Genomic DNA, 14811 nt, shown 5'->3' on the forward strand with positions numbered 1-14811 from the left:
AATCTTCTCAGCTGTTGCTACTGTCATATGCTGCACTGTCTCTTCATGTGGCACTATTATTATTTATATTATAACAAGGTAATGCAATGTGTAATCAAGTGATGACTGATTAACAGTAATGTAAATGCTAAATGCCCTAATACCTACATATCATGTAAGACTCAATTTCTCCATTTCTTTGCACAAAACTCTCCAGAAAGTGCCATTTAATGGTTAATTTTTTTTTTTAAAAATGAGGGGGGGAGGGGGCTGTCGCAGCGTCATGGGTGCGCCGTATATTTTCCTGCTTTTTTTTTCCTTTGCCAATCACACCTATGATACATACATACATACATACATCATTTGTGTGTGTGTGTTCACAGCCTCTTGGTGTTTGCTGACTGTGCTGTACAGTTCAGATAAATCCTCCACAGCCTTTTGATTTCCTGATCTGTGAATGAAAAAAACACATTTAGAGAATGAAAAATCCACAACATAAAAAAAAAACATTAAAAAGGTGAGAATACAAAAAAATTCTGATTGACTCACTCTTTGATAGCACTGGCACTCTTAAAGTTGACAGTAGTGTACTCCACATCTTCGTCCTCCTCTTCCTCCTTGTGTCTGTGGGGCTGAACTAGCCTGATGTTGGAGTAGAGAACATCTTCCTGGTTTTTAGAGAAGCTCACGCTGGCATAGCAAAGGTCGTCCTGCTGCTCTGCTGGAGTTCTCTGGACTGGAGCTGAAGGGCTGTCATACACTGAACCCTGAAGGTAACATAGACAAGAGTCCTCAGCTACATAGGTAAGTGTTTAAAGGTCGTTTTTTAGGTTCGTACTTGTATTGGGTTTCTTCTAGAACATGTTTACATTATATTTAATTCTAAAAAGACACCTTATTTTCCTCATACTGCCTGTCTGAATATACCTGTATTCTGTAAAGCATCTGCAGGGTCAAAGGTGAGGGGCTTGTTCTGCAATTCCAGTGAATTTACAAATACTTCACCAGGCGCTCCAAATTCCTGGTTTCAATATTTATTTCATGTTCTCTGTTGTGGGATCAAGTCTCGTTTTCAAAGCCAAAAAGTGAACCACGGGTTTGAGGTCACTTCTGTTTTTGTCGGTGTAATGCCTACTGATCACCAGCAGAGGGAAATACAATTCAAGGATTGTCTAAATCCTCTTTATTTACAAACCCTATCATGTCTGTGTAGATGGAGAGGTTTATATTATTTTATACAGTGTCCCTGTCTCAGCAACTTATAATTTAGCAGAGGACATGAAGCATTATTCAAATGTCTCCAGGTGAGAGAGGACTCTGACTGAACTCTTCTTCTGACCTGAGCTTGGTTGTCTGGTCTCTCTCCAGGCTCGGTGGTTCGTTTTGAGGACCTCTTTCTTCTGGAAAGGAGAATGAATAAACAATCAAATTAATCATCAAAATACATCTCTAAATGACTAAATGAATTTAGGATGCATCACTGAATGTAATCACAGTAAAGATGAACTGCTCACCTAATAAATAGGAAGGCACAGAGGAATATGATAGCCAGGAAAATAGCAGTGATGGATCCAGCAGCTACTGATTTCATAGAACCTGGGAAACAGTGATGAAACCAGACGATTCATTATGGAATTACAAGTTGTTTGGGTCCTTTAGCAACTGATAATTAGACATAAGATCATAGATCCTCAGACAGATGCATTCCACATAATGACTCATGTGTACTGTAGTTTTGCTGTTTGTTGCTTAACGTCCTATAATGTAAAAATGATCTTTCCAACAATGTGTGTTAATGTGAGTTTTTATAAATGTCAAACCTCTGGATTAGTAACTATTGTTTTGTGCAAACAATTAATTTGCAAATGTATTCATGTTGACATCTAGTTGTCATTAGATGCATAGATAAAGAACTGGAAGGTTAAGATCATGTGGGAGTATGATTACCTGCCACAACAATCAGATGTAAGGTGGAGTTCTGACGTCCTCTTCTGTTCTGGGCTTCACAGTAATAATTCCCACTGTGTTCAGCTCTGAAGTCAGTGATGGTGAAGATCTGTCCTGATGCTTTTGGTGAGTCTTCATTCTCCTTGTACCAGGTGTAGTTAGCTGCTGGGTTAGCATCACTGCTACAGGTCAGAGTCACTGACCTGCCCTCCACTATCTCAGCAGAGGGACTCACTGACACAGAGGGAAGCTTTGGACCATCTGGAGGAGATGTGTTAACAGAGATTACTCTAGGTTAAAGGTGACTCACTGCAGAAGAACACATGGTATTTAAATTACTAACTCTGTGTAGCTGTGTCTATCAGTATTTTAGACTTTGAAGGTGGTCTGACTACATTGATGTGTGATGTTTGAGTCCTAAAACAGCACAAAACCCCTAAAATCTCCTGGAGCTGCTCAGTGAATATCAGAAGACTGTGAATGGGAAGCAAGAGCTAGAGCTGAAGATAGTAGTTATGATCAGTACAAATATTTTCCTGTAAAGACTGGACAGATTTAAGCTCATTCATTTTAAATAAACTGTTTCACTCACATTTCACATCAATAGAAATGGATCTAGATGTCCTCCTCCCCAGCTCATTCTCAGCTGTACAGTAATACTCTCCAGAGTCAGAGGACTGGATGGAGCTGAAGACAAGCTGTTTATTTTCACTGAGAGGTTGAAGTTCTGGATTTCCATTCTTCTTGTACCAGGTGTATTTAGCTGCTGGATAAGCATTGCTTTGACAGGTCAGAGTCACTGAACTGCCCTCCTTGATTTCACCAGAGGGACTCACTGACGTAGAGGGAAGATTTGGACCATCTGGAGGAGAAAACATAGGTAGGCAATAAGTGGTCATTAGTTCTAACAGATGTTGAACAAGTGACAGAATATAAGAGCCCTCTAGATCTGTAAAGCTTTTTAAAAATGTCATGACAACAGATGAATCACTTTTGAAGCTATTTTCATTAGGACCAAAGTGGTGGACTGAGCAGCTGACGTTGCTGTTTCTACATTCTATACGCTGTGTTATTTTGAAGGTTTGACTCTTGGTTTGAGACACAGTGGAGTAAACAGAGATGTGATTTTATATAATTTTTTTCTCCTTTTCCTCAACCAGACTGGAGTTGCTGCAACATGTTTGTGTGTGTTGTGTGTGGGGAGGGGGTAACAACCAATGAGTATCTTACATTTGAATGTGCTAAAAAAATGAAATATCCTAAAAATATGTTTGAAACTGATTGCCTAGCTTTTGAACATCTGGAAGAAACTGTTTACCGTTATTTAAATAAAGTGGTTTCACTCACATTTCACTTTAATAGAAATGGGTTTGGATGTGTTAGAGCCCAGGCTGTTCCTAGCTCTACATGTATATTGTCCAGAGTGAGAGGACTGGATGGACGTGAGGACCAGCTGTTGTTCTTCAATGGGAGGTCTGAGCTTTACATTGCTCTTCAACCAGGTATAAGTAGCTGCTGGGTTAGCATCACTGCTACAGGTCAGAGTCACTGAACTGCCCTCCACTATCTCAGCAGAGGGACTCACTGACACAGAGGGAAGCTTTGGACCATCTGTGGGACAAAATGAGTAAAGACACATTACAGTTTTTTTTTCCGATTGCTAAACGTCAGTGGGCCCAACTGAAGCCACATGTGCAAAACTCTAACTACAGTCTGCAGAGCAGCAGTTCATGTGGACCAATCTCTAGTTCGTTTTTCATTGCTTGAACACACTTATCCCATGGCTTTAACCACAATGTGCACAACACTGTGGATTTACAGCACTTTGTTCAAATGCTAACACACTTCTGTCAAAACTGTTAACCACACATTCAAAACAGAACAGATTTCAGTCTGGTGCCTATCACACACTGCTGATCGCAACTTGTTGTAGACTATTTAGTGAATTTATACGGTATTTATAAAAAGAAAGCTCAGAAAGCCTTTTTTTGTATACAAACACCAAATAAGAAGGAAACAATTATACACTGTACTGTTTGAGAGAAACAGGTAAAAGAGCAAAGATACCATTATGTCCAGGTAAGATGTCTGAGGTTACATATTCAGCTATTAAAAACGACCTTTTCCTCATCCACTGCTGTTCAGTGACCTACAGCTGTCAATGTGAAGCAGACTGAGCTGAAAAAAGCAGGAATGATCAGCAAAGTACTCCTACAAATTCAGACAGTCAATAGCTGAATGTTGCTTTTTAAAATAGAGCTGTTTTACTCACATTTCACATCAATAGATTTGTATTGAGACGTCTTCGTCCCCAGCTCGTTCTCAGCTGTACAGTAATACTGTCCAGAGTCAGAGGACTGGATGGAGCTGAAGACAAGCTGTGGTCCTTCACGGGGAGGTCTGAAGTATACATTCTCCTTGTACCAGGTGTATTTAGCTGCTGGGTTAGCATCACTGCTACAGGTCAGAGTCACTGAACTGCCCTCCACTATCTCAGCAGAGGGACTCACTGACACAGAGGGAAGCTTTGGACCATCTGGAAGAGAAAAACATCTGTGTTTTGTTAACACAATATGAACATTTAAATTTCTAATACAGGTTGGATAGCTGATAATTATAGAAATACACATTAGACATACAGTAAGGTGGGTTAGTGGAGCCTGTTTCTCTCATCGTCCGTTGAATTTTGAAACATGAACTCTAATTTTACAGCTGTGATGTCCATCTCCACCTATTGACTCCTGAACCTGGGAGCCAAACCATAATCTCACAACGTCAGTGGGCAGAGTACGGAGGAACATCAGGTGATGGTCTAGTGGCTTTGACCTCAGCCTCTCTAAGTGGCTTTATTACTACAATCTCATTCTTACGTTCATTTTAATGTGTAATGTGTGATATGATGTAAATTTACCTAGAGCAAATGTTGGACACTTTTAGTGACACAGAGTAAACACACTGTGAATGAGTTATCCTCATGTCCTCTAAGAACCTATTTTCTGACCAGATTGCAGACTTCATCTGAAATGTGAACTCTTTACAGATTAATTTTACAAGGAAGATTTTAGATTCACCAGCTACAGGTCAGATTGACTGAACTCCCTCCACTATCTCACCAGAGAGAAGCTTTGAAAGAGATGTATTAAAATAAATTGACTTTAAAATATCAAAATCAGAAAATAATTCATTCCCAAGTAAGTAGTACTTACAAGGAATTTGCCTTGGTTGTTGGTGTATACATGAACATGTTAAACATTAAAAACAAACAATGAATACAGAAACAAATAACACATACATATAACTATGAATATGATAACAAAACATGGGTTTGTGACTGGATGATGAATATTTTAACAGCCCTAAACCACAGGGTTAATCCTGCTGCCAACCAAGACTATAACTACAGAAACAGCAGATGTGGTCAGCAAAGCAAGCCTTAAAGGGCAGTCATCAGCTGAATGTGGCTTTTTAAATTAGGAGTTATACTCACATTTCACATCAATAGAGATGGATCTAGATGTCCTCCTCCCCAGCTCATTCTCAGCTGTACAGTAATACTCTCCAGAGTCAGAGGACTGGATGGAGCGGAAGACAAGCGGTGTATTTTCACTGAGAGGTTGAAGTTCTGGATTTCCATTCTTCTTGTACCAGGTGTATTTAGCTGCTGGATAAGCATTGCTTTGACAGGTCAGAGTCACTGAACTGCCCTCCTTGATTTCACCAGAGGGACTCACTGACGTAGAGGGAAGCTTTGGAGCATCTGGAGGAGAAAACATAGGTAGGCAATAAGTGGTCATTAGTTCTAACAGATGTTGAACAAGTGACAGAATATAACAGCCCCCTGCAATTTGTGCAGCTCTGTAAGGCTTTTTAAAAATGTCATGACAACAGATGAATCACTTTTGAAGCTATTTTCATTAGGACCAAAGTGGTGGACTGAGCAGCTGACGTTGCTGTTTCTACATTCTATACGCTGTGTTATTTTGAAGGTTTGACTCTTGGTTTGAGACACAGTGGAGTAAACAGAGATGTGATTTTATATAATTTTTTTCTCTTTTTCCTCAACCAGACTGGAGTTGCTGCAACATGTTTGTGTGTGTTGTGTGTGGGGAGGGGGTAACAACCAATGAGTATCTTACATTTGAATGTGCTAAAAAATGAAATATCCTAAAAATATGTTTGAAACTGATTGCCTAGCTTTTGAACATCTGGAAGAAATATGTATCGGCATAACTTGACTAAAATTAAACTGTTTACCGTTATTTAAATAAAGTGGTTTCACTCACATATGTGTGTGTGTGTGTGTGTGTGTGTGTGTGTGTGTGTGTGTGTGTGTGTGTGTGTGAATGTGTGTGTGTGTGTGTGTGTGTGTGTGTGTGTGTGTGTGTGTGTGTGTGAATGTGTGTGTGTGTGTGTGTCTGTGTGTGTGTGTGTGTGTGTGTGTGTGTGTGTGTGTGTGTGTGTGTGTGTGTGTGTGTGTGTGTCAATCAATTTGCTGTTATTAAATGAGCCGTTTCACTCACATTTCACATCAATAGATTTGTATTGAGACGTCTTCGTCCCCAGCTCGTTCTCAGCTGTACAGTAATACTGTCCAGAGTCAGAGGACCGGATGGAGCTGAAGACGAGCTGTGGTCCTTCACGGGGAGGTCTGAAGTATACATTCTCCTTGTACCAGGTGTATTTAGCTGCTGGGTTAGCATCACTGCTACAGGTCAGAGTCACTGAACTGCCCTCCACTATCTCAGCAGAGGGACTCACTGACACAGAGGGAAGCTTTGGAGCATCTGTGGGACACAATGTGTAAATAAATATTAAATGAAAAAATATATATTGCTTTATGGAAAATAATTTATATCATGAACAATGTAGAGCAGACGAGTGAGTACATACTGACATTTGGTTGCTACTGTGTGTTATATTTAGATCACTAAAGGCAGATTACTGTTAACCATACAGAGAAACCAAACCTCACACAGTCTGTTAACTAACAGAATGATGTGGCAAAGTTTGGTTCCTATTTGTGAACTCTTAATAGACAGACAGATTAACTGTTACATGACTGAATCCTTCAGATGAATCGCTAACATCTCCAGTTATACAGTGTGTGTGAATGTGTGTGTGTGTGTGTGTGTGTGTGTGTGTGTGTGTCTGTGTGTCTGTGTGTCTGTGTGTGTGTGTGTGTGTGTGTGTGTGTTTGTGTCAATCAATTTGCTGTTATTAAATGAGCCGTTTCACTCACATTTCACATCAATAGATTTGTATTGAGACTTCTTTGTCCCCAGCTCGTTCTCAGCTGTACAGTAATACTGTCCAGAGTCAGAGGACTGGATGGAGCTGAAGACGAGCTGTGGTCCTTCACGGGGAGGTCTGAAGTATAGATTCTTCTTGTACCAGGTGTATTTAGCTGCTGGGTTAGCATCACTGCTACAGGTCAGAGTCACTGAACTGCCCTCCACTATCTCAGCAGAGGGACTCACTGACACAGAGGGAAGCTTTGGACCATCTAGAAGAGAAAAACATCTGTGTTTTGTTAACACAATATGACCATTTAAATTTCTAATACAGGTTGGATAGCTGATAATTATAGAAATACACATTAGACATACAGTAAGGTGGGTTAGTGGAGCCTGTTTCTCTCATCGTCCGTTGAATTTTGAAACATGAACTCTAATTTTACAGCTGTGATGTCCATCTCCACCTATTGACTCCTGAACCTGGGAGCCAAACCATAATCTCACAACGTCAGTGGGCAGAGTACGGAGGAACATCAGGTGATGGTCTAGTGGCTTTGACCTCAGCCTCTTTAAGTGGCTTTATTACTACAATCTCATTCTTAATGTTATATTTCAGCTTACGTTCATTTTAATGTGTAATGTGTGATATGATGTAAATTTACCTAGAGCAAATGTTGGACACTTTTAGAGACACAGAGTAAACACACTGTGAATGAGTTATCCTCATGTCCTCTAAGAACCTATTTTCTGACCAGATTGCAGACTTCATCTGAAATGTGAACTCTTTACAGATTAATTTTACAAGGAAGATTTTAGATTTACCAGCTACAGGTCAGATTGACTGAACTCCCTCCACTATCTCACCAGAGGGAAGCTTTGAAAGAGATGTATTAAAATAAATTGACTTTAAAATATCAAAATCTGAAAATAATTAATTGCCAAGTAAGTAGTACTTACAAGGAATTTGCCTTGGTTGTTGGTGTATAAATGAACACATTAAACATTAAAAACAAGCAATGAATACAGAAACAAATAACACATACTTATAACTATGAATATGATAATAAAACATGGGTTTGTGACTGGATGATGAATATTTTGACAGCCCTAAACCACAGGGTTAATCCTGCTGCCAACCAAGACTATAACTACAGAAACAGCAGATGTGGTCAGCAAAGCAAGCCTTAAAGGGCAGTCATCAGCTGAATGTGGCTTTTTAAATTAGGAGTTATACTCACATTTCACATCAATAGAGATGGATCTAGATGTCCTCCTCCTCAGCTCATTCTCAACTGTCACTATACAGAATATCATATCATGAATAATACAGTGAGTCATCCGGTGAGGAGAAAATGTACACGTTGAAATCAGGTTCTTGTTAATACAAAAATTGAATGAGTTGATGACTCAATGTCTTGAGTTTCTCACATTGAAATCTATAGTTTTCTAAGTTTGCTCTTTTATTAGTGACACTGGAGTAAACTCACACACTGGAGGAGAGCGGTAATCTTCATATCCTGTAACAGCACAGGAATAGCTGTTGTTATCTTCAACAGAGACTCTGAGAGAAGATGATGTTTCTCCATCCATTTTCTGTCCATTATTGAACCAGACATATGAAGGATTATCAGGTACATTACAGCTGCTGTGACACCTCAGCTCTCCCTGGGTCCATGATCTTGTCACCTGCACCTGGAGGTCTGGAAATGTCAAGATAGATTAGAAATGTCATTTCAAACTAAACCATTTCAGTACATGCATGCAAACAGACAGACAAAAGATTCATAAGAAAAAACAATTGGACAAAATATTCCAATGAAAATATTACCTGTAACAGACAAAGTGACTCCAGGTGAACCAGTGAAACCATCATGGTTTGTTATGAACCTGAACTTGTACTCAGCAGAGTCTCTCTCTCTCAGGTCTGAGATTCTCAGAGTGCAGTCGTCGTTATCAAAGAAATACTCCACACGACCTGTGTAGTCTGAATCTGTTTTCAGATCCACAGGTGCTTTATTACTCCCTTTAGTAAACCATAATCTTTTTACCAGCTCAGTAGTTTGATGACTCATTGTGGATGGGTATCTGTAGGTGCACGGCATTTCCACAGTTGATCCTTGTAAGGCACAGATCTGAGTAGAGGTGTAAGTTACCCCCCAGTCATCCTGACCCTGTATCACTGTAACACAGAGAACATCAGGAAGCACAATCAGACTCAGAACTACATCAGGAGACAGACTTACATGTAGTGAAGGTGCTTCAGTGTGTGAAGCTACATTTCACAAAACTACTTCTGCTCTCCTGCCGTCCCACTTTAAGTCAGTGTTAGACAAAGATAATCTGATAGTACCAACTTGTTTTTGGGTCGGGGAGCGTGGACCAACTTTAGACTGTTTTACTACAGTTTTATCTTAACTAGAACTGAGCTTAAGACTTATTCTGTATCACACAGATTGTTTTCTTATAGACCTTTTCAATGGAATTCCATTGCTAGGCAACAGACTGGCCCCTTGTTAACTTCCTGTCAGCTGATGTCACTGCAACAGGTAATCAACTTGGGGCGATTCAGGATGTTTATGTTTATATCTGTGAAATGGTCTATATTTGTAGTTATTTTTTGGAAACTTCCTATGTCTGTTTTTAAAAATGGATATATGAATCAAGTAATAATGTTAATTCTGGTTTATGCTAAAGTCAACAGAGGAATGGAGAAATATGCATATCATTCAGTTTTATATGAGAATTTATAATGCTAAGGAACAGTCACAGCTGAACACATGATCTCTGCTCTGCAGTTAATCTCTAGGTGCACTGAGGCAGGACATCATACAGAGGGTGGAGTGAAGGAACAGCAATGTATTGAACCTGTGAACAAAATAAAAAGCAGAAGATTAATATTAGAAGGGTGAAGTGTGCGGAAATAAAAGAATCTGCTTTGCTCGGTTGCTTTTCTGTCTGTGGTCACTCAGGCTGCTGCAGAGTGTGAATGGAAACTGTAGAGAAATGCAGAACACTGAGGGGAGGGCAAATAGTGTGACATGTAGATAACACACACAGATTAGTCTCAGAGGGAGAAATAGCAAGATACTAATATACAGTGCAGATACATGTGTATATATTCCTCAAAGTTCTGGTCCTCTCTTAGAGACCTGAGAGTATTTTAACGTTAGCTGTTCCTGGGACTGCTCTCTTCTGGACAGAGATCTCAGATACACACACATAAAAAAAGAATCTACTTTGCTTGGTTGCTTTTTTGTCGGTGGTCAGGCTGCTGTAGAACGGAAACTGTAGAGAAATGCAGAACACTGAGGTGTGAGAAACTCACACATGCCTGTTATTGTTAACCAAACACGGATGTGTAACACACATAAACAAGCAGACTGGTAACATTTAGGGTAGGGACACAATGTTGATAATGATGTTGATTAGAAAAAGTACTTTTAATAATGTTGGCTTGTTTAGGTGGCTCCGTTGGATAAACTGTGTGCAGAGATGTCCTACATTTAAAATGGGATGAAAACACAGGAAACTAGAAGGACAACTCTGAGAGCACAGACCTCCACCAAGCCATGCCCTATTTCACAATGCTAATGCAGTGTGAATTTTTTTTGTCATTTTTACATGAATGTAGCACAAATGCCCTGACTGCAATGTTAATGAGATTGAGGGTTTTTTCTGTAATCCTGCTAAAAGAGACCAACAAACAAACCAACAGACAAACAAATCAAGCCAACAACATAACCTTCTTGTCAGAGAAGACTCTTAACATTTGAAAAAACACTCAGACCTCACAGTATCAATCTATACATTGGGAACTCTCTGAACGTGTCCCCACACATGCGCAGTACGCGCAAGCATTTCTGTCCTCTCTGCATGTTGACAGACAGTGGTGCTCCGTCACACACACACACACACACACACACACACACACACACACACACACACGCAGAGGTGAGGACGGAGCGAAGCTACGATGCCTCGGCAGTTTCTTTGAGTCACGGCAGTGCCGGTAAAGCTGTTGTTAGTGTGGTTACATTTTTTAAACTCCACACGTACAGAGTTTGCTGCAAAATAAAATATTGGTGAGCTGAAAGCGGCCGTGGTGCAGATACAGACAGACAGACAGGTACAACAGGGTTCTTACTGCCCTGGGGACTGACTGACAGGCTGCAGATTGTAGGGAAAGGCAACTTTATTTCTATAGCACATTTAAGCAAAATGCAATTCAAAGTAGTTTACATAAAACATTAATATACATATGTAAATATAAAGGTCAAGCCAGTGATTAAGTTTACGGATGGACAAAGCAGGCCAACCAACCCTAGCATACAGGGATCAATGGTGAGATAGGGCCTTAAGATTAGTTATGAAGCTCAATGCTCCATGGTATACAGTATCTAAGAAGTGAAGGCATTAGGAAGATGATATAGAAAACAGCACCATAGTCAAACACAGACATAAAAGTAGCAGCAACAAGTTTCCTTTTTGCATCAAAAGAAAAGCAAGACTTATTTCTGAAATAAAAACCCAGCCTCAGCTTCAACTTCTTCACAAGTTGCTGAATTTGAGGCTTAAAAGAGAGAGAATCGTCAATTAAGAATCTTAGGTATTTATATGAAGATACAGACTCAGTCACATTGCCCTGAAACGTAAATAAAGATGGAAGGTTCAGTGGCTCTTTCTTTGAGTTTGTGAACATCATGACATTTGTTTTGTCAGGATTCAAAATCAATTTCAGCTCATGAAAGCTGTGTTGTAGTATCAATAATAAAAGCTGCTAAATGCCTTACAATATACTGTAAATGTAGATGTGTACTACAGTACCTTGTACAGAGAGAAGGAAGACAACAAATCCACTCGCTGCTGCTGTTAAACTCATAGCTGCTCCTCTGGTCTCTGTTAAATCAGCAGCTAGATCACATACATGAGAAATACTGTGTGTCAGTAACTCACAGTAAACATGTCTACATTAAAAAAGGAGGATGTAGTCTTTGAAGACAGAGTGTTTGTTCTGGGGTTGGTACATTGGTATTTAACATATATCAAGCAAAAGATGTATGGCTGTAAATCTTCAGCTTGAAATGAAAAAACGATACTGTTATTTTGCAAACACAGAGTGGAGCGTCCTCTCTCTGTTTCTACATGAACACGACCTGTATACTGGGAGTCTGTACTAAGGTCTTCAGGCTGGGAAGGATTCTGTCCTCGATGATTACGCTCACGACGGAACCAGAGTTTTGATTCAACTTGATCTTCATAACTGCTGTAAGTGCAAGAAATGTCCACTGAAGAGCCTTCGGAGGCACAGATGCTTCTGTCAGTGTACGTCACTCTGTTGCAGGATTCACCTTGGACACCTGAAAGATAAAACCATTTTGACCATTTGTAAACCAGAGTCTGTGAGGAATCACAATAGGAATTTCCATATTAAAACTACACTACATGAAGTTATAAGGCTCCAATAAATGGTGTTGTGTTGGAAGAATGTTGAGTAAACTCACACACTGAAGGAGAGGGGAAGTCCTTATATCCTTGAAGAGCACAGGAATAGCTGTCTGAATAATACACATAGTTTAAATAATAAGATGTTTGTGCCTGAATTTCCTGTCCATTCTTGTACCAGACATAGGAAGGATTATTAGGTAGACGACAACTGCTCTGACACTCCAGCCTGTTAGAATGTGATATCACCTGGAGACCTGGATGTGTAAAGAAGGAACATGAATGTTATGTTAGACAAAACTGTCAACATACAACAACTGTTTTATTCAACTGTCAACTAACAACTGCAAATAAACACACAACACATTTATATTATTGTTTTTAGATCTCGAACATTTGGAAATAATTAACATATGAATAGAAATGTTACCTGCTGTGACAGACAAAGTGACTCCAGGTGAACTGGTATATCTTCCACCTTCTTGGTTTGTTGTGAACATGAACTTGTACACAGCTGAGTCTCTCTCTCTCAGGTCTGAGATTCTCAGAGTGCAGTCCTTGTTTTTATAACTGTACTGCACACGACCTGAATATTCTGAGTCTGTTGTCAGATCTACAGGTTCATAATTATTCATTTTATTAAACCATAATGTTTTCTCAACTCTAGTAACACTGCCTTTCCACCAGGATGGGTATGTGTAGCTGCAGGGTATTTCCACTGTTGATCCTTTTAGAGCACAGATCTGAGTAGAGGTGTAAGTTACCCCCCAGCCATCCTGACCCTGTATCACTGTAACACAGAGAACATCAGGAAGCACAATCAGACTCAGAACTACATCAGGAGACAGACTTACATGTAGTGAAGGCTCTTCAGTGTGTGAAGCTACATTTCCCAAAACTACTTCTGCTCTCATGCTGTCCCACTTTAAATCAGTGTTAGACAAAGATAATCTGATAGTACCAACTTGTTTCTGGGTTGGCAAGCGTGGATAAACTTTACTAAACTCAGACTGCTTTAATAGAACTGAGCTTAATACTGTATCACACAGTTTTTTCTTATATTTGTACTTCTTTGTTGGGGTCTTTGTAATGTCTGTTTTTAAAAATGTGTATATAACTCAAGTATTAATGTTATTTTTTGTTTATGCCAAAATAAATAGAGGAATGTTGAAATATGCAAATCATTTTACATGAGAATTTATAATGCTAAGGAACAGTCACAGCTGAACACATGTTCTCTGCTCTGCAGTTAATCTCTAGGTGCACTGAGGCAGGACATCATACAGAGGGTGCAGTGAAGGAACAGCAATGTATTGAACCTGTGAACAAAATAAAAAGGCAGAAGATTAATATTAGAAGGGTGAAGTGTGTGGAAATAAAAGAATCTGCTTTGCTCAGTTGCTTTTCTGTCTGTGGTCACTCAGGTCAGACTGATCTTACTATGGTATGACATGCCAATTCGTATGCCATTTTTGCGTGTTATCAAGACGCATAATCGTTGTTTAGCGTGATCATCAATGCCGTTTGGCCTCCATTAGCCTACATCACATGTGACTTATCACCGTAGCGTGTAGTATGAAAGGACGGAGGTCCATGGAGGGAGGTTGGTTGGCGTGGTGGATGGGTAAAACACAGGATTTTCACCCGGGAGAACAGGGATTGTGTCCTGCGTGTGCAGTTTATCATCCGTTTCTTTTATTTTTTTTAATAAAGCCTTCCCCAATGTGCTTTTTCTAAACCCAACCGTTTATTTTAAGTGAAGTGTTTTTTTCTGTAATCCTGCTAAAAGACAGACCAACAAACAAACCAACAGACAAACAAATCAAGCCAACAACATAACCTTCTTGTCAGAGAAGACTCTTAACATTTGAAAAAACACTCAGACCTCACAGTATCAATCTATACATTGGGAACTCTTTGATCGTGTCCCCACACATGCGCAGTACGCGCAAGCATTTCTGTCCTCTCTGCATGTTGACAGACAGTGGTGCTCCGTCACACACACACACACACACACACACACACACACACACGCAGAGGTGAGGACGGAGCGAAGCTACGATGCCTCGGCAGTTTCTTTGAGTCACGGCAGTGTCGGTAAAGCGGTTGCAAGTGTGGTTACATTTTTTTAAACTCCACACGTACACAGAGGCGCGGGAAGATATTTTCTGCAGGGGGTGCTGGGGGGGGGTTTCACGGTCCACGTAGA

General features: G+C 39.9%; 1 protein-coding gene across 1 annotated transcript in view; it reads right to left on the bottom strand.

Annotated features, from left to right (window-relative positions):
- Nucleotides 1–524: 524 nt before the first annotated feature.
- Nucleotides 525–14811, bottom strand: part of LOC116039968 (B-cell receptor CD22-like) — a 28921-nt gene continuing 14634 nt past the window's right edge. Inside the window, exons 2-19 of the mRNA XM_036000431.1 lie at nucleotides 13033–13392; nucleotides 12662–12859; nucleotides 12272–12517; nucleotides 11985–12128; nucleotides 8989–9339; nucleotides 8648–8860; nucleotides 7166–7429; nucleotides 6447–6710; nucleotides 5414–5683; nucleotides 4195–4462; nucleotides 4080–4104; nucleotides 3274–3586; nucleotides 2519–2788; nucleotides 1927–2187; nucleotides 1494–1575; nucleotides 1319–1379; nucleotides 874–882; nucleotides 525–746 (exon numbers count right to left, since the gene is read on the bottom strand). Of these exons, the coding sequence (XP_035856324.1) occupies nucleotides 525–746; nucleotides 874–882; nucleotides 1319–1379; nucleotides 1494–1575; nucleotides 1927–2187; nucleotides 2519–2788; nucleotides 3274–3586; nucleotides 4080–4104; nucleotides 4195–4462; nucleotides 5414–5683; nucleotides 6447–6710; nucleotides 7166–7429; nucleotides 8648–8860; nucleotides 8989–9339; nucleotides 11985–12128; nucleotides 12272–12517; nucleotides 12662–12859; nucleotides 13033–13392 (3821 nt within the window). The remainder of the gene's footprint in view (nucleotides 747–873; nucleotides 883–1318; nucleotides 1380–1493; nucleotides 1576–1926; nucleotides 2188–2518; nucleotides 2789–3273; nucleotides 3587–4079; nucleotides 4105–4194; nucleotides 4463–5413; nucleotides 5684–6446; nucleotides 6711–7165; nucleotides 7430–8647; nucleotides 8861–8988; nucleotides 9340–11984; nucleotides 12129–12271; nucleotides 12518–12661; nucleotides 12860–13032; nucleotides 13393–14811) is intronic.

This window comes from Sander lucioperca, chromosome 4 (genome assembly GCF_008315115.2).
Source record: "Sander lucioperca isolate FBNREF2018 chromosome 4, SLUC_FBN_1.2, whole genome shotgun sequence".
NCBI lineage: Eukaryota > Metazoa > Chordata > Actinopteri > Perciformes > Percidae > Sander > Sander lucioperca.